The following is a 27,261-nucleotide window of genomic DNA, read 5'->3' as shown; positions in this document are numbered from 1 at the left end:
TATTCAAATTCCTGCCAAACTCTCTCTAACATATCGGGACTGACGCTCTGAATGGCAGCTGTTATCTTCAACTTCTTGATAGTTTAATACATGTCACTCCTCTACTCCTGGTTACTTTAATACCCCATTAATACCCCCATCTTGATCTTTCAGTGTTAAAACTTTGAATGGGTGGATGTGCTGTGTCATCCCACCGCTCCCAATCCTAATGCTCCCACGTCATCTGATGGATGTGTTTATTAACCAGCGCCATTCCTTCACACTTAATACCCTGTGTGGCTCCCCTTCAGGCTAATAATGGATCTGAGTGTCTCACTGTGCTTCCTCTCCATTTGTAGTGTTGCTCCTGCACCAGCCTTAGCACTTGCATTGGGCGGGTGTATTTAATTGTGCCATCTCATACTTAATATTTTGAATGGTTGATATATAGTATTTAAATGACTAAAGCATGGTAAATCCTGAGGTGGGTTGCGAAGGAGCTGGAGCCGACCCCAGCATGCACAGAGAGTGCAAGGCAGGAACAACCCCAGGACATGACGCCTGTTCATCTGAGGGTGAGCACACACATACACACACATGGGGCCAGTTAGCGACTCCCATCCACCTAACCTGAGGAAACTGCAGACACGAGGAGAACATGCAGACTCCACACAGTGAGGACCTGGGATGTGAACCCCGTCTCCTTAAGGCAGCAGCACTGCCACTGCGTCTCTGGACTACCTACCTCCAGTCTTAATAGTTCTCCTGCACCACCTTAGTCCTCCAAAGTCTAATGGGTGGATATATTTAAGTGCGGAATTCCCTCACACTCGGCACTCCTTTGCACCCCCTTCATGCTGATTAGGGATCGCTGGACTATATTTACGTGTAGAACATTTTAAATGCACCGCCTTAATACTTATCAGGCCTCAGCCTATTTTTTTTCTTTTCAGCAGGTGAATTATACTCTGCCACGTTACATTCACAGAGTTTCTCACACTCCAGCTTGATGTTTCTAAGGAGTGGGCGCATGCATTTAAATGTTCTACCCTGAATGCTTCTCACGCGCCCCTTTATACTACTAACTGCGTCATCTCCCATTTCGTCTTCTACTTGCGCTGCCCCGACGCTTTGGTCTTGATCCTGTTTAAATGTGGCCCCTGTCGCCATCACACTTCTCATGCGCCACACCACTAGAGTTCTACTACTTCTTGTTCACCATCTCCATATTTTAACAACGCTTTTCGTTTTAATAATGGGTGGGTATGTTTAAATTCGCCTCCCTGTTAATACCTCTCAGTCCCGGCTATAATAAGAGATGCTACAGATTTTTAAGCCCCTCAAAGACCGTCATGTTTTACTGGCCATGATGTTTACCAAAAGAGTTATACACGGAGGGTGAGAAGCTGTCCCCAGGTCCGAGCTCCTTGATCCGACCGCCCTGTCGCTGCTGGGGGGTACAATTCTTCGCTTTGCTTCGTGCAGCTCGAACAATGAAAGATTTGAGATGAAGCCAACTGAGAACATCACAATGGATCACTCGCTCCAGTACCGGCGCTCGCCTCAGGGCACTGCAGAGTGCGACTTCAGCCCGAGTGCCCTCATTCGACTTGCTGGCAGTCGCGTCCGCAAAGCTCAGCGGCTTTCCGTTTGAAGGCTGAATGTCAACTAAACCCGTCGGTGCCGCAGGGGGGCGTTTTATTGCGGGGCATTCCGGTTTAGATTTTTTGGGGGGCGGGCGGTGGATAGGGGGATCACAGCGCCGCAGCTTTCTTCTTGACGCATGAAATGACGCATGTGGACAAATATGCCGATAGTTTTTTTTCTTTACTCTACTTAGTGCAGATTCTCCAAAACAAGTTTGTTTTTTGGACGTTTTACTGCTTTTTATCTGTGCAACAAGAGAGAAAAGGAGCGTTAAATCTGGGAGAGCTGCTTGATATGTATACCAGCCCCCATTACAGCCCACTCCGGCCATCCCATCATTCCCTGAACTTTAGGCCACTTATTATAAGGAAAAGCAGCAGTGCAGACTAATTGCCTGAGGTCCATTAGGGCCAAATGACTGATAAGACAAGCAGGGGTGGCCATTGGGACTATATTCCTCTTTGTTTTTTCTCTTTTCCTTTCCCTTTTTTCTGTCCCACTACTCTGTATCTCATTATTCCCCCTTTCTTCTCCTTCTAATATAGTATATCACTTTTGAATTATATATTAATTTAGTCTGCCCTATAAACAGAAAAGTGCTCTAGGGGTCCACATTTGTGCTTCTTTTCTGCCCCAGTGCTTACATGTGATGAAACATCATGCAGGCTCCAATCTCAGCAGAAATTAAGGAATGTTAGCCTTTCCTATCAGGGAGGACCCTATTATCCACCCACCCCCCTCACCAAAACGGCGCCACTGCCAGGATGGGTGAATGGGCTGCGGAAGCAGAGCCTCCATACAAATGTCAGCCTCAGAAATGTGCGCCTTTCTTCATTTAATTGTAATACTTTGTCCAGTTATTCAGTTCACATGATTCAATTAAATGAGACAATACACTTATGTAGGGAGAACTTTTCAGAGGCGGCGAACAATTACGTGGGCAAGGAAATTATACATTTGAGATGATGCCATCATTCAGGATGGGCGATGTTCTTATCCGCTAATGGAGATGTTCTTGTCCAAGGTGGGGGGATGAAGAGCACAGGGAATAACATTTTACTGGAAGAGTGGCAATGGGTATCCAGTCCCAGAGTGCAGTCTACACTGGGCTATGCCAATGTCAAGTAGGAGACTCCATGCTTCAGATTTAGAAAGGATGAGAAAAGTGCTGCTGTGCAGGGCAAGATGTCACAGTCCACAGCTAAAGTCTGCTTTTACATTGAGTGCCTTATGAGCACAGATCAATTTCTGACTCCAAGTCACCTGGTGCTGGAGCCATTCCAGCAGCACTTGCTGCAAGGCAGGAAACAGCCCTGGATGTGACAAGTCACATTCAAATACACTAACTTCCCACACTTCCGTGGTCTCTTTATAATAATAATATTTTTTTATAATTATATAACGCTTTTCAAGACACTCAAATTGCTTTACATAGAGACGGGGAGCCACTTCAACCACCACTAATGTGCAGCACCCACCTGGATGATGTGTCGGCAGCCATTTTTGCTCCAGTATGCTCAGCACACATTAGCTGTTAGGTGGTGAAGTGGTGAAAGAGATAGATAGCCAATTAGAGTCAGGGGATGATCAGGGGGCCAGAACGACCAGGCCATGGTAGGCAATTTAGCCTGGACATCGGGATAACACCCTGCTTTTTCCGAAGGATGCTCAGGGATCTTCTTTGACCACAGAGAGTCAGGGCCTCCATTTGTACAGCACAGTGTCCCCATCAGTGCATTGGGGTAAGCATTTCCTGCTGACCTTACCAACGCCTCTTCAAGCAGCAACCCAAACCTTTCCTGGTTGGTTTCTCATCCAAGTACTGGCTGGGCCTGAACATGCTTAACTTCAGGTGGATGACCTGTTCTGAAGTGCGGGTGGTATGGCTGCTGGCTCACCTTGTCCCACTTCCACTTGGCAGAAGGTACTGAAGCATCCAAACCAGTTCTATCAGGTTCTGCAAAAGCTTCCAGCCCAAGGCTGTCCGGTCACTGAGCGCTGTGCTTCCCCTCTGCCCTCAGATCTACTCCTGGTAGTCTATCTATTGTATAGTCAGCACACATGTTACTGCTGCTGTCTTTGTTATTAATTGTTATTATTAATTGATTAATTACTATCTATTCATTTACTTGTAATTTATGTCTACTTGAATGTACCTGTCTGGTGTTTACGGGCCTTGGGAAGCCCCAGGCATAAGTAAAGTGAATGAGTGCGTACAGCTTCACAGCCACCAGGGGGCCCCCATCTGTAACAGAAAATGGCAAAGATGGGGAATGATAACTAGGCTCTGGAGGTGGTGGGCATGCTAACAGACCCCCACCTCACCCTTCCTGCCGCTCTTTGATCATAATCAACAAGGGGGATAAATGTGCTCTCTCATCACATTCAGCACTACAAAAGGCACACCTCTCTCTTCTTAACAAGGGGCCTCCAAGCTTTATTTAAATCGAGCCTCAAAAAGTAGAAAACCAACAGTGGTTCTGGGGAATGTGAGTTTATCACCAAATGACCTCACCTACGGGAAGTAGGAGGAAAAGGGGCACAGATCAAGAATCAAGGACTGACAGCCTTGATATTTAAAATCCAAACTTGTTACTGTATTTAGGCCAGGGCTCCTCCCCTGCTGGAGCTCATATCCTTGTTTTATGCATTTTGTGTTCACTTTTGGGTTATTTTTTTAATGTTACTTACATTCATTATGTGCTTTGCTCTTTATGCCTGTGCTATATTCCACGTGTTTTGTGGGCGGTTCCCCAAGGGGAGGAGCTACCTGCCAATCACTGCTAGGAGTTGTCCTCTGCCCTATAAATCTGAAGGGTCTCCCACAGTTCATGGCGGTCCCTTCCAGTTGTGATCGGAGATGGTGAGTTACTGTGATTTTCTGTGCTTAGCATGATTTGGATTTCTTTTACTTCATTTTCTGTTTTTTGACTTCACGATTGGATAGTTTGTTTGGGACTTTGTTCTCTTTGAACTGCCTCACTGTTTAGGCAACTCCTTTATGACTTTGCACTCAATGAAGCTTCTTGTTATGTTAGATTTTTTCACTAAGAATAAACTTTTTTATTTCATAAAGATTCTACAGTAATAGGCCCGTTTTGCGTCTAGCTGGGGTGTTTGACAGGATCTCCCCCTTAGTGGGCATTTTTGGAAATACAGTTTGGGACTTTCATGCTTTGGGACTCCCAGGTCATCATAAAAGCCTTAAGTGCTAAGCTACACTTTGTGTAGTAAGGATGTGACAGCGTTTATTATCGGTCACAGTCCAGATCCAAAGGACTCCCAGCACATTCAATGTGCAGATCTGGAAGTGAAGGCCTGTGACAGACCACCATAGGCTACACTTTTCCATGATTAGATCAAAACATCCCCTTGAATTTCAATCTTTCTTCCTCCCTCTTCTCTTCCATTCTCATGCAAAGCAGCTGCAGGTCATTCCTGACAGTTTTAGCCATGGTGGGGTCCAGCTCAAGAACTTTCTGGAAATCTTGCTTAGCTTCGGCTTCATTCCACACCTCCATATGCGCCTTGGCTCGCAGGTAGTAGGCTTTAAGGACACCTGTTATACAATTCAAGAGTGGATCAGTCATGCAGATGTCTAAATAAATAGCAAGAAGCTCACAGATTAAGCATGTTCTATTAGAAATCATGGCAATTTAAGAGGGAATGGGATACAATCCGTAATAGGAATGACAAAATTAAGATGGGATAGTTTGGGATACTAGGCTTGCTAAATTCTGCAGACTGTTTTGGCAGGTAGACACGGTTCGAGATGAAATGTCATTTAAAGACTCACCAGGGTGGTGGGTGATAATGTCAGTGGTGTGCTCCAAGACCTCGTAATATTGGCCCAACCTCAAAAGACACTGGCAGTAGTTCAGAGTCAGTGTGTGGAACATCTTCTCCAGTTTCAGCCAGGGGGCCTCCCAGGCTTTCTCCTAGAAAGAAAGGCATTGCTTGGCAGATATTATGTTTCAGCCAGGGTGTGCTCCATGGCTTATGTCTGTTTTATTTCTTTTGTCCTTTTTGTTGCTTCTGTTGTGTTATTTTTATGTATTTTCATTAATAATGTACATTTTGTTGATGGTCTATTTATTTATTATTTAGTTTCAATGTATTGTGTGTTGTTTTCCTGTGTTCTCTCTGCTGTGTGCGTAGAACTGCTGGTGTAGTGGTTAAGGCTTTGGATTAAAAACTCTGGTGGTGTGGGTTCAAATCCCACTACTGACACTGTGTCATGAGCAAGTCTCTTCACCTGCCTGTGCTCCAAATGGAAGACCTAAAAACTATAAATTCATGCTCTAATACTCATCTATATCTATGACTGAATACATGCTCTAATACTCATGTATACCTACGAATAAATGCGGACATAAATGTGTCAGCTAATTGACAATCACACTATTTCTCATGTACCTTTCTTTATAGTTTAACTTAATGCATCATTTGGGAGGTTGCACTTAACTGCCACTTCTCTACTCCTGATATAAAGGTGTCAGCCAAATAAGTAAATGTAAATTTCAAGAGGTGGGGCCACCCTGATGTTACATTTGAAGGACCGCCCACAGCATATATATTTGAGGGTGGGGAGCAGTTCCTTCAGTGGTCCACTGACATTTGGAGAGTGCACTTCTATCATGGGGCGGCACAGTGACGCAGTGGTAGCGCTGCTGCCTCGCAGTAAGGAGACCTGGGTTTGCTTCCCGGGTCCTCCCTGCATGGAGTTTGCATGTTCTCCCCGTGTCCGCTTGGGTTTCCTCCCACAGTCCAAAGACATGCAGGTTAGGTGCATTGGCGATCCTAAATTATCACTAGTGTGTGCTGGGTGTGTGTGTGCCCTGCTGTGGGTTGGCACCCTGCCCGGGGTTTGTTCCTGCCTTACACCCTGTGCTGGCTGGGATTGGCTCCAGTGGACCCCCATGACCCTGTATTAGGATATTGCGGGTTGGAGAATGACTGACTGACTTCTATCATGAGTATTGTTTTTCTGGATCCTTAATATTTTGCTTGGTTTTTTTTTTCTTCTTGAGTATTGGATTTTGCATTGGGCTGTGTTTGCTCTGTGTAGCCTTTTAGGCAAATCCTTCTTTTGATTTTTAAAAAAATTTTTTTTTGTTTATTGTAAATAAATAACTTTCCTTGGGACTGCTGTTTCAAGTGCACCACTCAAGTTGTAACAACAGAAGTGCAATGATTTCAGTTAAAACACAAAGTCCTGAAGCAATTGTGGGGAATAAAGGAAAGGCCCTCACTGTTCAAGGTTGCTTAAATGCCTGCTTTTGTAAATAAAAGTGCATGTTTTCTTTTCGATGCTGATGAGAATAAGTAGTGATCTAATAGTTGGGTGATGCTAATGACCTGTAGGTCTAAAGAGCCTGCCATGACTATCTGGAGTGTCATACATCATTGAACATCGCCATCCATGCCTTTTCTGAATTCCTTCATTCTACAAAGCAATTTTGGAGTAGTGGCTGGATGTTTGTCCCCTTGGATTTTTAGAAGAAGGAACATGTCTTTAGCTTATTTTAGTAACAAAACATGGCAATTTGAATTCGTAATGCAAATGAATTTTGCGTCTAAAAATGATTTAATGTGTTTTCGACTCTGTGTGTGCCAGCAGCTGAGCCACCAATCTCAGGATACCCAAATTTAAACTACCGCTCGTGACCATCATTTAGGTTGAAATTCTGAGGAGGAGCGTTGACATTTAGGCTACATTGCCAAATGAAACTTTATGTTCACTTTTGGACCCAATAATAAGTGAAGTAACAATTAATACTCACTACAAGCCCGGGTAAATGGAGAGAGTTGGTGTCAGGGAAGGCAGCTAACCGTAAAAATTACGCCAAAACCTCTAATAGAAAAGTCTAGTCAAAAACATTCTGACACCATATAAAAATTGGAAGATGACGACTAAAATTGGATATGATAAAATCAGATTATTTATCTCTATTATAAAAAAATATCCCGGGAGGGAGATGAGACGTGATCTTCTTGGAAGACAATTTGACGTCCCGTGAGAGACATTTTAACATCACGCAAGACAAGGCAATAAGACAACATTTAAAACTAGTTCACAGACATCTAACCTAGCAGTTGTTGGAATGCGTTTGGCAGACACACTTCATGTGCTCCCAGCTCTTAAAACAACGACAAGCGACAAGCAGAACATGCAGCTTGCCAGCAGCAGCAGCAGGAAGCCAGCAGATGATCCGACCGCTTCTCCTTAGTGTGCGTTCAGCACCCAACCCCTTCACAACACAAGCAGCAGAGACACGAAGTGGCAAAAGGGCAACTGCTGTAAAGGCTTTGAAATGATCGACGCAAAGCGCGACAAGCAGAAAAAGCAGCTCGCCAGCAGCAACAAGCCAGCAGATTATCTGACTGCAACTCCTTAGCGTGCGTTCAGTCTCCCCTTCACAACGCGAGTGTCAGAGGCAAAAGGACAGCTGCTGTACAGGCTTTTAAATGATCGACGTGCAGCGCGACAAACAGAACACGTAGCTCGCCAGCAGCAGCAGCAGAAATACAGCAGATGATCCAACTGCTTCTCCTTAGTGCGTGTTCAGCAGCCTCCCGTTCACAACATGGGCAGCGTTATATGTCCTGCGAGAAAGATTTAACCATGCCCGGGGCCGGTAATAAAGGACAAGCAAATTGTATATCCGGTAAACCAAACCCGGGGGTGGGCAAGCGAAGCGAGCAGGGGGCTGAGAGCCCTAGTTTATTAAATGGATATCTCATTATGTTATTAATTAATTCTGCTAGAGAAAAACCTAATAAGGTTATATCTTTGACTTTCTCCAACATGAGTCTACTTTAACAGATTCATCAATCCGCAGGATAAGGTACTTACAAGTGTTAGTGAAAGATCAACAAACTATACATGCACAGCTACTTCAGTTAGAAAGCTCAATTCATTTGCTAAACACATAACTACAAATAAAAATAAAATCACCAGTAGTGCACTCTACCGCAGAACTAATATACGAATGTTGAAAAATTGCCACAAAAGACTCCTGTTTTAGGATTTAGCTTGTGGTGTTTCAAAACAGAATGGGGTCGGAGTGAACTGAATGGATGAGTGTTTACACTGCACTGGTTAGGACCACCTATCAATGTAGTTATCTGACCACTGACAAAGTACAACCATTTTTTCAGGGTGTACGTTAAAAGGACAAAAAAGTGTTCAAAAAATACTTTTGTCCAAAATTGAGGGGCCAGGACAACACCCCTCCTTTGCCTGTTTTATGGCGCAGTGCCAGGTTCCTACACACAATCAAATCTTTATCCAATGGCCTTAATAATTGTGCAAGAGTTCATTCTTTTTTAAATTTGAATATCTGTATAAAGTCAATTTACCATTTCCACCTTCACACACTGAAAGTGGAGCTCTATGGAGATTCTGAACTGATTAGGGTCCTGATTCTCACTGCTTATCTTTTTAGTGAATTGATCTGTTAATTTCTTTCTGATCACTTCTGTTGAGCCAAACAGTAAATTACTACAACAACTGATCATGGGCGCCAGAGGCTAACCCACCTAGCTTGAAGACCACAGCATTGAGCACTACGTCAGCTCACTCATGGCAGGACAATCTGAGTTGCCAGTCACCCAGACGCAGATGTTTTTGGGAATCTGAAAGAACCTGAAGTAACCAAGGAAACAAAATGCAGGAGTGCAGCAGTCATTAAGGTCTCAGATGATTTTGCATCATCCTGGTTGCTATTTGTACTACCTTCGGGTTAGTTGGAGAAATTGTACGAAAAACCTGGCAACTAGGAATGACAACTTTCACATACTTTAAGAGATAAGTGGGATGGAAGACCCTCAGTGTGAAATTTTATGGTGCATTTATCAGTAGAAGAATACGGAGATTACTTTTTCTGGGATTTCTAGGTCACTCTATGGAGCTTATATGTTTTCCCCACATCCATGTGGATTTTTTCATACAGGACATGCACTTCTACATTGGGCCATTGAGAATGTCTACTTAGGTGAGCGCTGTGAAGAACTTCCATCTCCTCCAGGGTCGTTACCTGCCACATGCAAGGTGCTGCTGTGCTAAGCTGGTACAAAACCAATAATGAAAGTTAAAAGTGCTGCCTAAAGAAACATCAGCTCTCTGCTTGCTCATTTCAGGACAATGTTTGCCAGAAATGATGCATTTCATCTTCCTAGTAAAGGTAAATGAATACACCATTTAGAAATGTCCATTTGGAGGTGTTTGGGATGCTCCTCAAGAACACAAGATTCATTTTAATAGAGTTGTCATTGGTCACGAAAACTGGCCACTTTATACAGCCCATCTCTAGAAAATATAATTTCATAAAGGGTCAAACATCTGAACATAAAATCTGTTAAACTGTCATAAGCAAATGAAATGGAGACTATTCAGCTTTTTTCGCACCTGGCCTTTTTACTTAATGGCTGTCTGACAGGTTGATGCTTGGTAGATGTACTGGGCTAGCTAAAGCCTCAGGGGTTGTACTTTTGAATTGTTAACCTGATGCAGACACAAAAAAAAAAACAGGCAGCTTGGTTGGTCTGTATGCCTGCACTGAAGTACAAAGTCATGAAATAGTTGACTGCTGTTCTTTGCCAGGAGTTATTTTATCACAATGAATTCTTCTATCAACTGGAGTCAAACTAACAATAATTCAGTGGACTTATATTAAGCCTTTCTAATCATGCCAAGTGGTGTTTGTGTGCCATGTGCTGAGATAGAGAGATACCATACCAGTGTGTTACCAACAGAGGGACATGACTCTAAAGAAGTGGAAAAGGCAGGGAACCACTGATGAGGACCTCCCTAACCCAAGTCTATGTTTCACATACCAAGAATACCCAGTGAAAAATGAACACAGGCCACATAGCCATCCTTACCTTGGTCTGCACGTTCTTCAGGCAGATAATGGCTTCTCTGTATTTATTGGTGGCCTCCTCATACCGGCCTAGTTTGAAGAGTTTATTTCCCTGACCGTGAAGAATGGGCACAGCTTTCATCCTCTCCTCATCACTCAGAGCCCAAGACTCCCGTGTGTACTCACTGGGCTGGTCAACCTGATCTCACCAGGAAAGGGAACATTAGAAACATTTTGATTAGAACAGGCCATTAAACCCAGTCCTATTCACCTAACTATTCCCAAATCACATCACGTTGGGTCTTGAAAGTCCCAAATGTTCTACTCTCCACCATACTACTTGGCAATTTATTCCATGTGTCTATTGGTATCTGCATGAAGAAAAACTTTAGAAGACTTGTGCAAAGTTTACCCTTAACAAGATTCTGTCTGTGAAGTCCGTGTAGAAGAACTTAATTTTATGTAATAGCTAAGGTCTGGGTGAAAGGAGCATCACAAATCCTGTATGCAAAAAGGTAGTGGGAGGCCTGCTTAGGCAGAACATGTCAAGCTGTTGTCTCACACTATCAGCACCAGCACTGGCACTCTGGTGGTCCTATAAGGAGCTTATTAATATAAATGGAATATCAAGTTTGAGATCATAAAAAGTGTTGAACAAGTTGCTGTACCAGTTAGATGGCTGTAGCTCAGCTGTGAAGGTAGCCCTTTTGGAGTTACCAACAGATAAAGTAATAAGAGAGGAGGAAACAGTGCCCCCACCTTGAGCAACTCAAGGACGAAAATAAGTGGCTGAGGCTCCTTCTGTAGCTCATCTAAATCAGGATACCCCAAGCTGTGATAGGCAAACATGTTGGCGATACCACAGGTGTGAACGTGCCAGTCAACAGGGTCCTTCCCATCAGCAATACGTCGAAGACTCTTGGCCACAATGGGGTACAATCCAGTGTGCTGAAGTGAAAGAGATAAAAACACATAAAAAATCATGTCATCAAGAGGCTTCAAGAAGACCTACTTACAGTAAGACCTCAGAGACTCTATATTTCATTTCCTGGCTACAGCTCTTTGTTCTTCATCCAGAACAAAGCCACAGCCACTGCCACTTGAACTGGCACTCACTGTTATGTCACACCAAAATTGGGCAACCTCTCCAATTCTCATGGAGGTCAATAGAATCTCCCAAATCTCCAGCTTGAACATGTTCCCAATGAGCAGTTCCATGGGTACACCAACTTTCCTGCTGTCATCCACCACCGTCTGCTCTGTGTCACACAGGAGGGTCCGGAAATGGAAGGTCACCTATGAGCATACAAGGAAGAGGCATCAGGTAAGTTTTCTTCAGTGTTGAGTACATGTTTGATGGAATGTCATAATTTTTATAAATTAGAGTGTGTCTGGGTCTGCTAAAAATTGATAGAGGTTCACCAGCTCTTTTATGGACCTGCCAATAATGATGGATAAATACATGGAACTGGTCTTAGCCTCCTACATTAAGTATAGTAGGAAGGATCAGCAGCACAACATGGCCTTCATCATTAATTTTTTACATTTAGAGTCTTTTACAGCCCTTATTGTCACAAAACGTTTTACATGCCTGTTGTCATGGCCACATTTCAAAGGATTCAAACAACACATAAGTCTAAGTGAGTAAGTAACCTTCAGGTGTAACTAAGTGATAGATCATGTGGAACCTACAGAAAGCGGTATAAAGAATAGTCAGGCTGTCCAAGAAATGTTCAACAGACTCACGTGAGGGACCAACTGCTCAGAGCATTTAATTACACCGTTTGCTTTCTCACGTAACATTCACTGTAAGAACAAAAGACGTCCCCTTGTCTTGTTGGCTGTAACTCACATTGCTAAGGCATAGTGTCATGTCAGATGATATTTTCCTCACTCCATCTGTGTTCCAAACTACTTAAGCAGTTTTTGGTCCCTGGAAGTGGGGCTTTATCCCAGCAATAAGGGGTGCAAAGAAGAGACTAACCCTGTATATGATAAGTGCCAGTCATTCACAGGCTTCCATGCCCACTCATGGCCAAATTACAGTTGTCAGTTAACTTAAAGCTGTACACCACCAGGACAAGGGAGGTATCCAGTGAAACACCCTAGGACGCTCAGTGAGAAGGTGAAAATTCCATGTAAGCAGTGACCAAGCCAGGGTTTGAATCCAACACTCTGGAGCTGTACTAACTCCTGTGCCCCCTGTTTGTGTACCGGCTTATTCATTTCAGTTTTAAAAATTAACGCAAACAGCACTTAAGGACAATATCCTCACTTTTTTACAAATTAAAAAATGTCTGTTGATTATTTTAGACCTGTGTAGACAGCCTTGATCAACTCTGTATAAGTTTAGATTGGTAAACAGAACTTTATTTGTCCCTATGGAAAAATGTGGCTTTTTAGAGAAGTTCAATAGATAGATAGATAGATAGATAAATAGACTATGAGCTAAACACACACCAGATTGACTATAAATAAAGAAAATGAAAAAGAAACTTCTGACATGACAGTCCCAGTAAGGCATTATGCAGATGTATGGTCGTTGGTATAAAGGAGCCCCCACTAGCGTTTCTTGGCACACTTCTGCTGAATAATTCGCTGGCTGAAAGTTCTCAGTCTTAGTGTGTTAAAGAGAGGATGTGCAGCATTGCTCATAATGGCACTCAGTTTTGTCTTCATTCTCTCTTTAACTTCTACTTCCAGGGGTCGAGAGTTTGTCCTATAACTGAACCTGCCGTTTAAATGAGCTTGTTGATATGCTGGGCCTCTCTTGATGTGATTTTACCAGTCAAGCACAGCACAGCATAGAAAATCGCACTGGCTATGACAGAGTTGTAGTAGATGTGAAGGATGTTACTTTCCACATTAAAGGAACGTAGTCTCCTAAGAAAACAAGAGCCAGCTCTGCCCTTTATTATTTAGTTGTTCTGTGTTTGTGCAACAAGACCAGTCAAAACTGTCATTTATTTGGACCCCCAAGTACGTGTAGCAGTGCACCCCTCTACATCCAGTCCTTGAATAATGACCAGACATAGAGGCTCTTTGCTGCAGTGAAAGTCAATAACCAGTCTCTTGGTTTTGCTTTGCACCAAGAAACAAATCAGATATCAGATTCCTATAGTCAGCCTCAACCCCTTTATTAATACACCCGTAAATGCAGAGTCATTAGAGAATTTCTACAAGTTACATCTCAGAACAGTCATTTGCTCTAAAATAAGAGTGATGAACAATAGGACAAAACCCAGTGTCATACTGAGAACCCAGAGCTAGCCTTCCCTGTGCCCTGTGACATCCTGGCTATTTCTTGGCCTCTTATCTCTGTTCTCCTGCAACCTTTACTAATATTTTAGACTGAACTGTACTGAAATAACAAAAATGTTATAATGAGGTAAAAGCTATAAAAATGCTGAGTTTTTTAAGTAGTAGAAGACTAAAAGGGGGTTGTTAGTGTCACTCATATCACTGAGAAAGACCCTGCCAAACCTCCCGGAAGGCTTAGCAGACACCTTCTGGTGCATTCCTAAGGGACCAATAACATTCATTCAATGGACTAAGAGCAAACAGATGGACTGTGACTAAACTGTTCACATGTGGCCATCTTATCTGCCTTCAGAAACTGTAAAGTGGAGATAATGTCATCTGTGCTTCATGGAAGTGATGTGAAATTGATGATATTAATGACGTCTATTTCGTAAAAGTGGTCTGAAATCCATGGTAGTGATGATGCATCTGTTTCAGGCCACCACACCACTCACCAGCCCCACTCAGCTCCCTGAGCGAGTGTAGCTGATTGATTTGATCGATAGCTTTACTGCCCTTACGGGAAATACAGCAGAGTGTCCTCATACAGACACATAAGCACCACAGGGTAGCACATTCACATCAGCAGCACAACATATTAGTGCTTCTTCTAACCGACGGCAGATCAGCAGAAAGCAACGACACTTTCTTGGAGCTGGCTGCCTTCCTGTTATTAAAAGAGCCCAATGCGCTTTGAAAGGAAGGAGTTCACTGCCCTCTCTGAAACCATCTAGTGCGCAGAATACCACCGGTCAGAAGAAAGTGGTCCGTAATTATTGTACAGGGGATGTCCCCTTCTCTTAAGTACCTCAGCTCTGACCAGCGATATGCTTTTGAAAAATCCATTACACCCTTTGCCATCTGATTTTTTTTTTCCTGCTTTCCCCCCTTATTTGCAGCTCTCTTATCATCTGCCAGCTTGGAGAAATGGAAAATTGTGTTCCTTCTACCAGAATATAAGTCACGTGACAAAAATCCGCCCAAAAGTCACCTGTTTGTTGGCAAATGGCTTAAGTGATTAAAAAGATCAGTGTTTCCATTTTAAGAAATGTTCAAGGAAACATTCATACAGGAATCAATATGTGATGGATGTTCATTGGAGTCAAGATGAATAATTCATTCATTTGTTTCTCCGACCCACTTATTCCAATAAGGGGTTGTTGGAGGCAATGCAGAAACGCCCATTTATTTCAGGACACCCTCACACACACACCTGGACTAATGAAGAAACACCGATCAGGCAACATACATGTCTTTGTGGTGCTGGTGGGACCCTGAAGAAGTCTAAATCAGGATACCCCAACGCACAGACAGGCTAACTGAGGCTGCAAATCAGTAGCACTAATCACTGCACCAGCATGGCGTCTGGAACAATTCAGTCCATAATGCATATGGTGTCATCTGACTACAGGCTGTTGCGCATACCTGCCAGAGGATCGCCTTCCATGCTCACCTAAGGTATGTGGAACCTCCCCAGGACAAGAGGGGGCACTGTCTTTAAGAGTCTTGTTAAATTTTTCCTAGAGATACTGCCCTTTGAGGGCAACAGAGTTAAAGAAGCTCCACCCTTCTGGTCCATCGGGTATAAAAGATGGCGTCTCATTTGAACTTGATCTCACCAGAGAGAGAATCATTGTAGACATCAAGTGGCCAGTTTAAAGTGCCATTTAAATGATGCCATTGAGTGCATATTTTCAGTTGAAGCTTTCCTTTTTTGTTTGAATTAAATGGGGCATTGCCCAGTTGGCAACCCAATTATTTTGGATTTGCCTTGCCTGATCATTCATCCCTCTATAAGACATAGAGAATTTACACAGATTTACACAAAGAAGGCAACACAGAAAGAATGCAAAGGCATGCAACACCCATATAGACTAATTTAAATGGACAGAAAAACAGTAATAAAAACTCCAACTACACTAGTCTGCGTCCACTGATCCTAGATGAGGGGTTTAAAAAGAATTAATCCAGAAAATGTAGGACTATAACATAAATCAAGTTAACAGAAGACACTGCCATTTGCAAAAATACAGTAAGTTAAATAATAAAGTAGTTGTGTTTATTTTCTAATACTTGTGCAGACTGGAAACATATTAACTTTCATTTAGAGGCTGAGACACCAAGCTGTATTTATCAATACTGCTGATTAACTGAAAATGAATGCAGAGATCATACCCTTTAATTCTACATAAGGTCAAGTTATTTGTTATACATAAAATATTCTTATATACAGTACAGTGCCTAAAAATGAATCCATCCCTTTGGAAGTGTACATGTTTCATTGTTATACAATATCCACTCACAGTGGGTTTCATTTTTTTGACAGTGGTCGACAGAAAAAGGCTCTTTAATGTCAAAGTGAAAATGGTCTAAATTAAGTACAAATATAAAACTAAATATAAAAGTCACCATTTAGCAGATGTACCTTTGTCAGCTATGACAGCCTTGAGTCTGCATGCACAGGTTTCTATCAGCTTTGAACATCTGGATACTGCACTTTTCTCCATTCTTCTTTGTAAAACTGCTCAAGATCTACCAGGCCACATAAGGACCATGAGTGTGCGATTGTGCTCAAGTCCAGCCACAAATTCTCAGTTGGACTGAGGTCTGGTCTCGGACTCAGCCCCTCCAAGACATTAACATTTTAAGCCAGCCTTGGGCAGCTGTGGATTTAATCTTGTGCTTGTTGTCTTGCTAGAAAACAAATCTTCTTCCAACATCCAGATTTCTTGCAGACTTAATCAGGTTTTCCATGTTTTTCTGCATTTATCTCCCCCTCTGCCCTCACAAGCCTTCCATGGCCTGCTGCAGACAAGTATTCCCACAGCCATGCGTCACAGAAAGGATGGTGTGTTTTTGATAATGTGCAGTGTGTGGCTTACACCAACATGGGGTTTAGTCTAATGAGCAAAAAGTTCAATTTTCATTGTATTTTTCACTTGTCTTCTTGCAGCATCAGTCAGTTGTTATGGACAGCCTGCTGTAGCAGATTCACAGCAGTGCCACACCATTTCCTTTTCTTAATGATTGATTTCACCAGATACAGTATTTATCCATCCATCCATCCATTGTCTCCCGCTTATCCGAGGTCGGGTCGCGGGGGCAGCAGCTTGAGCAGAGATGCCCAGACTTCCCTCTCCCCGGCCACTTCTTCTAGCTCTTCCGGGAGAATCCCAAGGCGTTCCCAGGCCAGTCGAGAGACATAGTCCCTCCAGCGTGTCCTGGGTCTTCCCCGGGGCCTCCTCCCGGTTGGACGTGCCCGGAACACCTCACCAGGGAGGCGTCCAGGAGGCATCCTGATCAAATGCCCGAGCCACCTCATCTGACTCCTCTCGATGCGGAGGAGCAGCGGCTCTACTCTGAGCCCCTCCCGGATGACTGAGCTTCTCACCCTATCTTTAAGGGAAAGCCCAGACACCCTGCGGAGGAAACTCATTTCAGCTGCTTGTATTCGCGATCTCGTTCTTTCGGTCACTACCCATAGCTCATGACCATAGGTGAGGGTAGGAACATAGATCGACTGGTAAATTGAGAGCTTCGCCTTGCGGCTCAGCTCCTTTTTCACCACGACAGACCGATGCAACGCCCGCATTACTGCGGATGCCGCACCGATCCGCCTGTCGATCTCACGCTCCATTCTTCCCTCACTCGTGAACAAGACCCCGAGATACTTGAACTCCTCCACTTGGGGCAGGATCTCGCTACCAACCCTGAGAGGGCACTCCACCCTTTTCCGGTTGAGGACCATGGTCTCGGATTTGGAGGTGCTGATTCTCATCCCAGCCGCTTCACACTCGGCTGCGAACCGATCCAGAGAGAGCTGAAGATCACGGCCTGATGAAGCAAACAGGACAACATCATCTGCAAAAAGCAGTGACCCAATCCTGAGCCCACCAAACCGGACCCCCTCAACACCCTGGCTGCGCCTAGAAATTCTGTCCATAAAAGTTATGAACAGAATCGGTGACAAAGGGCAGCCCTGGCGGAGTCCAACTCTCACTGGAAACGGGTTCGACTTACTGCCGGCAATGCGGACCAAGCTCTGGCACTGATCGTACAGGGACTGAACAGCCCTTATCAGGGGGGCCGGTACCCCATACTCTCGGAGTACCCCACACAGGATTCCCCGAGGGACACGGTCGAATGCCTTTTCTAAGTCCACAAAACACATGTAGACTGGTTGGGCAAACTCCCATGCACCCTCCAGGACCCTGCTAAGGGTGTAGAGCTGGTCCACTGTTCCGCGACCAGGACGAAAACCACACTGTTCCTCCTGAATCCGAGGCTCGACTATCCGATGGACCCTCCTCTCCAGGACCCCTGAATAGACTTTTCCAGGGAGGCTGAGGAGTGTGATCCCTCTGTAGTTGGAACACACCCTCCGATCCCCCTTCTTAAAGAGGGGGACCACCACCTCGGTCTGCCATCCAGAGGCACTGTCCCTGATGTCCATGCGATGTTGCAGAGGCGTGTCAGCCAAGACAGTCCTACAACATCCAGAGCCTTGAGGAACTCCGGGCGTATCTCATCCACCCCCGGGGCCCTGCCACCAAGGAGTTTTTTGACCACCTCGGTGACCTCAGTCCCAGAGATGGGGGAGCCCACCTCTGAGTCCCCAGGCTCTGCTTCCTCATTGGAGGGCATGTTAATGGGATTGAGGAGGTCTTCGAAGTATTCCCCCCACCGACCCACAACGTCCCGAGTCGAGGTCAGCAGCGCACCATCCCCACCATATACAGTGTTGACACTGCACTGCTTCCCCTTCCTGAGACGCCGGATGGTGGACCAGAATCTCCTCGAAGCCGTCCGAAAGTCATTCTCCATGGCCTCCCCAAACTCCTCCCACGCCCGAGTTTTTGCCTCAGCAACCACCAAAGCCACATTCCGCTTGGCCTGCCGGTACCTATCAGCTGCCTCCGGGGTCCCACAGGACAAAAGGGTCCTGTAGGACTCCTTCTTCAGCTTGACGGCATCCTTCACCGCCGGTGTCCACCAGCGGGTTCGGGGATTGCCGCCACGACAGGCACCGACCACCTTACGGCCACAGCTCCGGTCAGCTGCCTCAACAATAGAGGCACGGAACATGGCCCATTCGGACTCAATGTCCCCCACCTCCCTCGGGATGTGGTCGAAGTTCTGCCGGAGGTGGGAGTTGAAGCTACTTCTGACAGGGGGCTCTGCCAGACGTTCCCAGCAAACCCTCACAACACGTTTGGGCCTACCACGCCTGACCGGCATCCTCCCCCCACCATCGAAGCCAACTCACCACCAGGTGGTGATCAGTTGACAGCTCCGCCCCTCTCTTCACCCGAGTGTCCAAGACATGTGGCCGCAAGTCCGACGACACGACCACAAAGTCGATCATCGAACTGAGGCCTAGGGTGTCCTGGTGCCAAGTGCACATATGAACACCCCTATGTTTGAACATGGTGTTCGTTATGGACAATCCGTGACGAGCACAGAAGTCCAATAACAAAACACCGCTCGGGTTCAGATCAGGGGGGCCATTCCTCCCAATCACGCCCTTCCAGGTCTCACTGTCATTGCCCACGTGAGCATTGAAGTCTCCCAGCAGAACGAGGGAGTCCCCAGAAGGTTTGCCCTCTAGCACCCCCTCCAGGGACTCCAAAAAGGGTGGGTACTCCGAACTGCTGTTCGGTGCCTACGCACAAACAACAGTTAGGACCCGTCCCCCCACCCGAAGGCGAAGGGAGGCTACCCTCTCGTCCACCGGGGTAAACCCCAATGTACAGGCTCCAAGTTGGGGGGCAATAAGTATACCCACACCTGCTCGGCGCCTCTCACCGGGGGCAACTCCAGAGTGGTAGAGAGTCCAGCCCCTCTCAAGGAGATTGGTTCCAGAGTCCAAGCTGTGCGTCGAGGTGAGCCCGACTATATCTAGCCGGAACCTCTCAACTTCGCGCACTAGCTCAGGCTCCTTCCCCTTCAGAGAGGTGACATTCCACGTCCCAAGAGCCAGTTTCTGTAGCCGAGGATCGGACCGCCAAGGTCCCCGCCTTCGGCCACCACCCAACTCACACTGCACCCAACCTCCTTGGCCCCTCCCATAGGTGGTGAGCCCATGGGAAGGGGGACCCACGTTGCCTCTTCGGGCTGTGCCCGGCCGAGCCCCATGGGTGCAGGCCCGGCCACCAGGCGCTCGCCATAGAGCCCCACCTCCAGGCCTGGCTCCAGAGTGGGGCCCCAGTGACCCGCGTCCGGGCAAGGGAATACGCCGTCCAAAATGGTTTTTCTTCATAGGAGGTTTGTTTAACCGCTCTTTGTCTCATCCCTCACCTAGGACCAGTTTGCCTTGGGTGGCCCTACCAGGGGCATAAAGCCCCGGACAACAGAGCTCCTAGGATCATTGGGACACGCAAACCCCTCCACCACGATAAGGTGACGGTTAAAGGAGGGGGATACAGTATTTAGCATCTTGGATATTTTTTTTTCATTCCCTGACTTGTGCTTTTCAATCACATCTTCACACAGTTTGTTGGAGTGTTCTTTTAGTCATCATTGTGAAGGTTTGGCCACCATGCTGACTCATTGGAGATCAGTCAGGTGATCTCCAATGAACTAATCATGTGATATCTTAAACCAATCAGCTGCCCACTCATTATTTAAGAGTGTCAAAGGAGTGTGGACACTTGTGTGATCAGTTAAGTTGTATTTTATATTTGTAATTAATTTACACCACTTTGACATTTAAGAGTCATTTTCTGTGCATCAGTATTAAAAAATGCCACGTTTATTTCAATATATTTAAATATGATATGAAAATAAAAAGTGAAAACTTCTAAAGGGGTGAATACTTATAACTACTGCACGTTATAATTTACTCATTACATTCACACTGCCTGCCGGCAATCTTTACATAACAGGTAACTATGATAACGCATTAATAAAGAGTATCAAACTTTATACACATCAAAAGTTAAAACGATGAATCATATATCAGATTTCTGAAATGTAGACACAGAGTTGCTAATTTTTCCACTATTGTAGCTCAGGGGGTTTTAAACTGGAGACCACTATGCTGCGCATGTGGGGAGGAGGTCCACGGCCTGTCGAGTTTTACGTTCTTAAAAAAAAACGAATTGTCTTCAAATTGTCTCATTTAGTTTTTAATAAAAATAATAATATACATTTTATTTATATAGCCTGCGGTGGGTTGGCACCCTGCCTGGGATTGGTTCCCTGCCTTGTGCCCTGTGTTGGCTGGGATTGGCTCCAGCAGACCCCCGTGACCCTGTGTTTGGATTCAGCGGGTTGGAAAATGGATGGATGGATGGATTATTTATATAGCGCCTTTCCCATGCTCAAGGCGCTTTTTAAATAAGTATAACTCAAAATGCTCTTCAGTTGTTGGTTCAAAGTAGTCACATGCCAATGGAGTTGTTGACTAAAGCTGCGGGTCCTCAGCCTGTGTGATAACAGGCAGCTCTCAGGACATACGTGAAAGAACACGAAAAAACAGGATAAAGTGTTCCTTAAAAGCCATAGCGGCTAAACCCATCCATCCATCCATTTTCCAACCCGCTGAATCCAAACACAGGGTCACGGGGGTCTGCTGGAGCCAACCCCAGCCAACACAGGGCACAAGGCAGGAAACAATCCTGGGCAGGGTGCCAACCCACCGCAGGACACACACAAACACACCCACACCATACCAGGGCCAATTTAGAATCGCCAATCCACCTAACCTGCATGTCTTTGGACTGTGGGAGGAAACCGGAGCGCCCGGAGGAAACCCACGCAGACACGGGGAGAACATGCAAACTCCACGCAGGGAGGACCCGGGAATCGAACCCAGGACCCCAGATCTCCCAACTGCGAGGCAGCAGCGCTACCCACTGCGCCACCGTGCCGCCCCGGCTAAACCCAGTTCGCATCAATCCCATCGCTCAGCTGTCTGTCACGGTGCTCCTCTCGTGAGATTTCACCCCCGTCTCGTTCTCCGCCCGCGTCAATTCAAAGCCTCACACAGCTTACTTGAGGACTGACGTAACTTGACCCGAAAGTTGTGGGTCAAACAATGCTAGAATCGAGACCGTGCGTCACCGGTTTACCGATATGAGTGACACTTAAATAACCGTCTATACCAGAGGCGTCGAACTCCGATCCTCCAATAATTGCAGGTTTTCATTCTAACCCTTTTCCTAATCAGTGACTAGTTTTCACTGCTAATTAGCTTCTTTTCCTCTCATTTTAATAACCCTAATTTTAAGGACTCATTCCTTTGAATATCACCTAATGAAAGGTAGGTCCTTGCTTTACATTTACCAATTTGGCTGACAGCTTTATCGAAGGCAACTTACAACATTTATGATACAACTGGTTACATTTCCTTTGGTTTACCAAATTGGAACACAGGCAGATCAAGTGACTTGCTCAGGGTCACACAGTGTCTGTAACAGGATTTGAACCCACAAGTTTAGCGTTTGAAGTCCAAAAGCCTTAACCACTACACCACATTGATTCTTTTCTTCATTAAATGGCAGCCAAACAAATGAGTTGTGAAGCAAGCCAACAGATGACCAGCTAAATTGAAGCTTCAAACTCCAACCAATTTCACTTCATCCAATTACTTAATGAAAAGCGTATTCTTGCTGTTAACAAAACCTGTTATTTAGTTCCATGACTTGTTGGTTTTCTGTTTTTTTTTTCTAAGAACACTGTCAAAGTGTTTTGGTGACCTGAGCAGATCAGCCTTACTGGGACTTTCACCTTTCTTTATTTTCAGATATTATGTGATGGACGCAGGTTAGCTGGTTGTGTGTCTGCTCTTTTTGTGTCTTATTATTGTTTGGCTGCTAATTAAGGAAAAATGAGAGAACAATCTGAATCGAATCTATTATAATTAAGGCAAAAGAAGTTCATTAACAGCAACAACTGGTCACTAATTAATAAGATGGTTAGAATGAAAACCTGTAGCCCTCCAGGACTGGAATTGGACACCCCCAGTCTATACAATTTTTTTTTGCAATGTTTTCCAGGTGAAATCACTAAGGTGGACCCTTGATGAAACAAATGATTGAGAGTATAAGCACTGGATTAAATGGCAAGGTTTCCACGTGCTGCTTTGTTTAAAGTGCCATCAGCTCTCTGTGAAGGAGCTCTGTTTATCAAGAGGCTTTTTGATTACTGCACTGGTGACACCAACCCTGATGATGCCATCACATCCTTCCTTAAAAAATAAATACAGCAACAGGGAGACCCTAAAGGGTGGCCTGTGTAGCCAAGAAGCAGAACCAGCCTGCATAGTTTTTGATTATTTTTTTTTTGGCCTGAATTTTTATGTAACCTATTTATAAATCAAATGTATGGAAATTTTATGATACTCTTCTTACATTAAAGTATTAACTAATTAGAAATCATTTGTCTTTCAAAAGAAAAATGAAGACTCGCAAAAAAGTCTTAGTAATTAAAATCTCAAAATATAATATTAGGGATAGGGATTGAAGAACCATTACCTTTAGTTGTTCATGCCTAATAAGAGTTCAGTACTTAACAATTTATGTCTGAACAAATTGTGGTATTTTGAAACATTCAGTTCCTTGTCAGGTTGAGAACCCCTGGCCTCAGGAGCAGATCCAACATCAGGGCAATCTGATTGCACACCCAGGGAATCACGATGGCATGTGTCTTTGTCACCACACATTAAATTGAGTATCCATGAGTCAGACTGACCAAGGGGGAGGCCGCTGTTCACCACCCCAAGACTGCTGCATTGTTAAAAGTACGGTCAACTCTATATGTTAAGGCAGGGGTCCTCAGTCACAGTCCTGGAGGGCCGCAGTGACTGCAGGTTTTTGTTCTAACCCTGTTGCTTAATTAGAAAATAATCCTTGCCAATAATTTAATTTCATGGCTTGTTAGTGCTTTAACTCTGCTATGTCAGGTAATTCTCATATCCTGGATTTTGTTCCCCTTTCTAAGGAATTCATCCAAATGATTTGAAGGCTAAAATGGAGGAGTAATTCTCAGCCCTTCACTTTTTTCTCTTCACTTTCCTTCCAAGTATTTAATTAAACCTAATAGTGCATGATAAATAGACGAAGGTGTAAATGGTAACAAGCTAAATGGAGAAATGCTGGTCTGTCTTGTCATTTGCATGTTATTTCTAATTAGGAGCCATTAAAAATCAAGAATACGGCTGTTTAAGACTAAAATAAGCAATAAGGGTTCAAAATCTTAAAATGAAGCAGAAGTGTTACTTGAGCAATAAGTGCTTCTTATTAAGCAATTGGGTTGGAGCAAAAACCTGCAGCCCTCCAGGACTGTGATTGAGGACCCCTGAGTTAAGGAGTTAAGTCACTCAGGCTCTGTGGGGTCTTAATCCAGCCTTAGCCTGGCCTAGTGGTATCGCTCCACATTTGATCACATACTCTATATGTCAATAGTCTGTCGTAGTTAAGTACTTTGATTAATACATCTACTATTAGCAGTGACCCGGATTCCAAGATCATGCTCTTCTTTGCAGCATTGGGTTTATATTAGTGAGCGACCAGCCAGGCAGCACAATGTTTTGGGAGGCCTTGGCTTAAAAACGTTTGGGGACCCCTGGAATAGCTGCATTTAGGGAGACAGCCCTTGTCTTACAACTTGTCCTGGCAATGGCACTGCCATTTTCATTGTGTCTGCATGGGTTTTCCTCAACTTTTTGCCAAAACCTATGCTGCTTATATTACTTGGTGATTCCAAACTGAGACCCTGTGTGAGTACGCATTTGTGATAAACAGGCAGCTTTCCTGCCTTGTGCATAGTGTTGTGTGGACAGACTTCAGCGCCCAGGGACCCTGAATTGGATTAACCAGGTCTGAGATTATTATGATATTTTATTGCATCTCTGTCAGTTCAGTTTCCTGCATTTCCCAGATTTCTCAGGGTGAAAACAATTAATAGAACACACACATGCAGAGTCCCTAATCATGGCGCCTAACAGTTACATGTTGATTAGCACAACCCAGTCTGAATTTCACTGTACGGTGTACATGTGACAATAAAGACCCCACAACCCCCTTCTAATACAATAGACCAAGCATGTTTAGTGATGAAGGTGTCTGAGTGTAAACCATGAGGGTGCCTGTATAGTACAGCAAATCACTTCACTTCACTGGGTTTACTTGTGAAACATCCCGCTTGTTGAAAGATCCTTGCATAAACCCTGAAATGTTCCCTATATAATTAATTGTTTTTTCTGGTTCCCCACGATCTGCCTGTGTCTGGGTGTTCCTCCCACATACCCAAAGACGTGTGTGTCAGGTTAGTCGTCCCTGTCCGGTGTGAATGAGCTGAGTGGGCCTGCTGATGAACTGGCTCTTTCCTGCCTTATAAAAAATGCTGCATAAAAAGGCTCCAGCCCCTTGGGCTCTGACTCGCACTAAGCAGGTTTGAGAATGTTATGTTATATTTGCATGTATTCTTCAAAGTCTTTGAACTTCTTTGTGATTTTCTCGTAGTCGGCCTCCTTATAATTTTCTACCTTGCATCATCTGCTGGTTTTTTCTGTTAGGGCCGTGTGACAACGCTTGTCGTGAGCCATGGCATATTAAGTCAAGATTACAATGGACAGAGTTGGCTTCTGCTTTGCATCTTATACTATCCTGACACACTACAGCTCTTCTGTGGTTGAAGTAAGTGGATTCTAATAACGAATGGCTGAAGGACTCACCTTTGTGCCTGTGACAAACTTGGGAAGATCTCCTGTTCCCCCATGTAGGATGGTCTTCTTCACACCTTCCACACCTCTAAGCAGTGCTCTCTCCATAATGGTCACTTTATCAAAAAGGGACTGAGCAGTTGTCCTCTAGGAGTCAAGCAGGGATTTAACTGTACAAGGATAATAAGATTAGCGTTAATACGCAAAGCAGGTGGACATGGCATGTTATTGACGTTTTCACCACCACATGGACATATCACTTGTGTCAAAAGCTGGTTCTTACTGAGAGTTCAAAGGGTATTCAGATATAAAGTCTGATATTATGCCAGTTATATCATAATGTTCTTAAACTCAGTTAATTCATTTCAGGGTCACATGGGCTGGTGTCTACTGTATCTCAGCAGTCTTGGGCTCAAATCAAGAAACAGTACTGGACCGGGCACCCTTCACATTCACCCCCATATAGGGGCCAATCTGGAATCGCAGATGAACCTTAAACCTACAACTTTAGGGACATCAGAAGAAAACCCACACGGAGAGAACATGCACACTCCACACAGACATCAACTGACAGTTAAACCAATGGGGCAGCAGGACTGACCACTGCACTCTACACTACTTGTAGTTGTTTCGTGTTTTCAGTTTTTAAATTCTTCATGCTGGTGTTTTCTGTGCAGTCTGCACTTCTTCTCTATGGTTGTACAATCTGAATTGGGGTACTTTGTAAATGTATGAGTGGCCTGCAATGGGCTTCTGAACTGTGCACAGTTGGTTCCTGTCATGTGTCCAGTGTTGTTTGAACTGGCAAAGGTTCAGGTAAAGATGGACAGATTTTTAAAATGGTGCTTCACAGAGCTTAGTATGGCTCATAGCTCAGAGTATGTGGGTTCAGCTCCTACCCTGGTCACTGCCCATGAGTATGATTTGCAGGCATATTTCTCCCTCCCAGAAATACATGTGGGGTTAAATGGGGCTGGATAAAGGCGTGCATTTTCACCTGCTTCTGCTCTTCAAAAACCTAGAATGGAAAAATGTTTACTCCTTCCACAATGTGAAAAGGATGTCATATATCACTTAAAATTAGAAACAAAATAAATTCATTTTATGAGGAATGGTCCAAAGGTTCTTTAAATCTGAAAGGCATATATTAATGCAATTAAAGGTGCCTCCAATGTTGTGAGGATTTCAAACTGTTCCTTTCTTTTTGGATGCTTCAATGTCTTTGAGACATAACTTCAGGTTTTCATTCTCTTCTCTCTGAGGTAAGGGCTATTTACCTGTTTTGAATATCATGTTCAACTGTTTAACGTGTCTTTATATTGCAGTATTTAAATACAATACAAATGATAAATAAGTTTCAGTTCAGAATACTTGAATCGCGACTCTTTATTGCCCCCTTGTGGCTTCTTCATTTTTTACATCAATAATATCTAGAATGAAGTACAAGACAAGAAAATGAACCAAAGAAGTGGCCAGAAGAATCATTTTTGTGTTTTCTTTCCAGGAAAATGAATTGCCTCTTTTTGTGCATACACAACTTTCAAAGTGAATGTTGGAATTTATAAAGAAAAAAAAACAAAACTGAGGATTTGGGCCAAGTGTATTTCATTAGTAGTACTTAGTAGTAGTAGTAGCAGCACTTTAGTATTTTTGAATATTTGGAATTTGACTTTTTGTTCTAGTCTTTTTATTTCTGTTTTTATATTTTTGGAATTTTATCTCATTTTTTCTTGAATTTTGTTTCCCTGTATTTGTTAAACCCTTACTTAATGTAATTTATACATTAAATAATTAAAAATTTAATTT

General features: G+C 44.2%; 1 protein-coding gene across 1 annotated transcript; it reads right to left on the bottom strand.

Annotated features, from left to right (window-relative positions):
* Positions 1 to 4,188: 4,188 nt before the first annotated feature.
* On the bottom strand, positions 4,189 to 25,602 carry aipl1 (aryl hydrocarbon receptor interacting protein-like 1). The gene is made up of 6 exons (XM_028808323.2): positions 25,468 to 25,602; positions 11,607 to 11,786; positions 11,250 to 11,438; positions 10,513 to 10,689; positions 5,423 to 5,564; positions 4,189 to 5,185 (listed from the first exon to the last, which is right to left on the bottom strand). Exons 1-6 carry the CDS (start codon positions 25,561 to 25,563, stop codon positions 4,986 to 4,988), a joined length of 984 nt encoding a protein of 327 aa, XP_028664156.2. The 5' UTR covers positions 25,564 to 25,602; the 3' UTR covers positions 4,189 to 4,985.
* Between the last annotated feature and the right edge of the window lie 1,659 nt (positions 25,603 to 27,261).

This window comes from Erpetoichthys calabaricus, chromosome 8 (assembly GCF_900747795.2).
Source record: "Erpetoichthys calabaricus chromosome 8, fErpCal1.3, whole genome shotgun sequence".
Taxonomy (NCBI): domain Eukaryota; kingdom Metazoa; phylum Chordata; class Cladistia; order Polypteriformes; family Polypteridae; genus Erpetoichthys; species Erpetoichthys calabaricus.
This window is presented reverse-complemented; position numbering and strand designations above follow the sequence as displayed.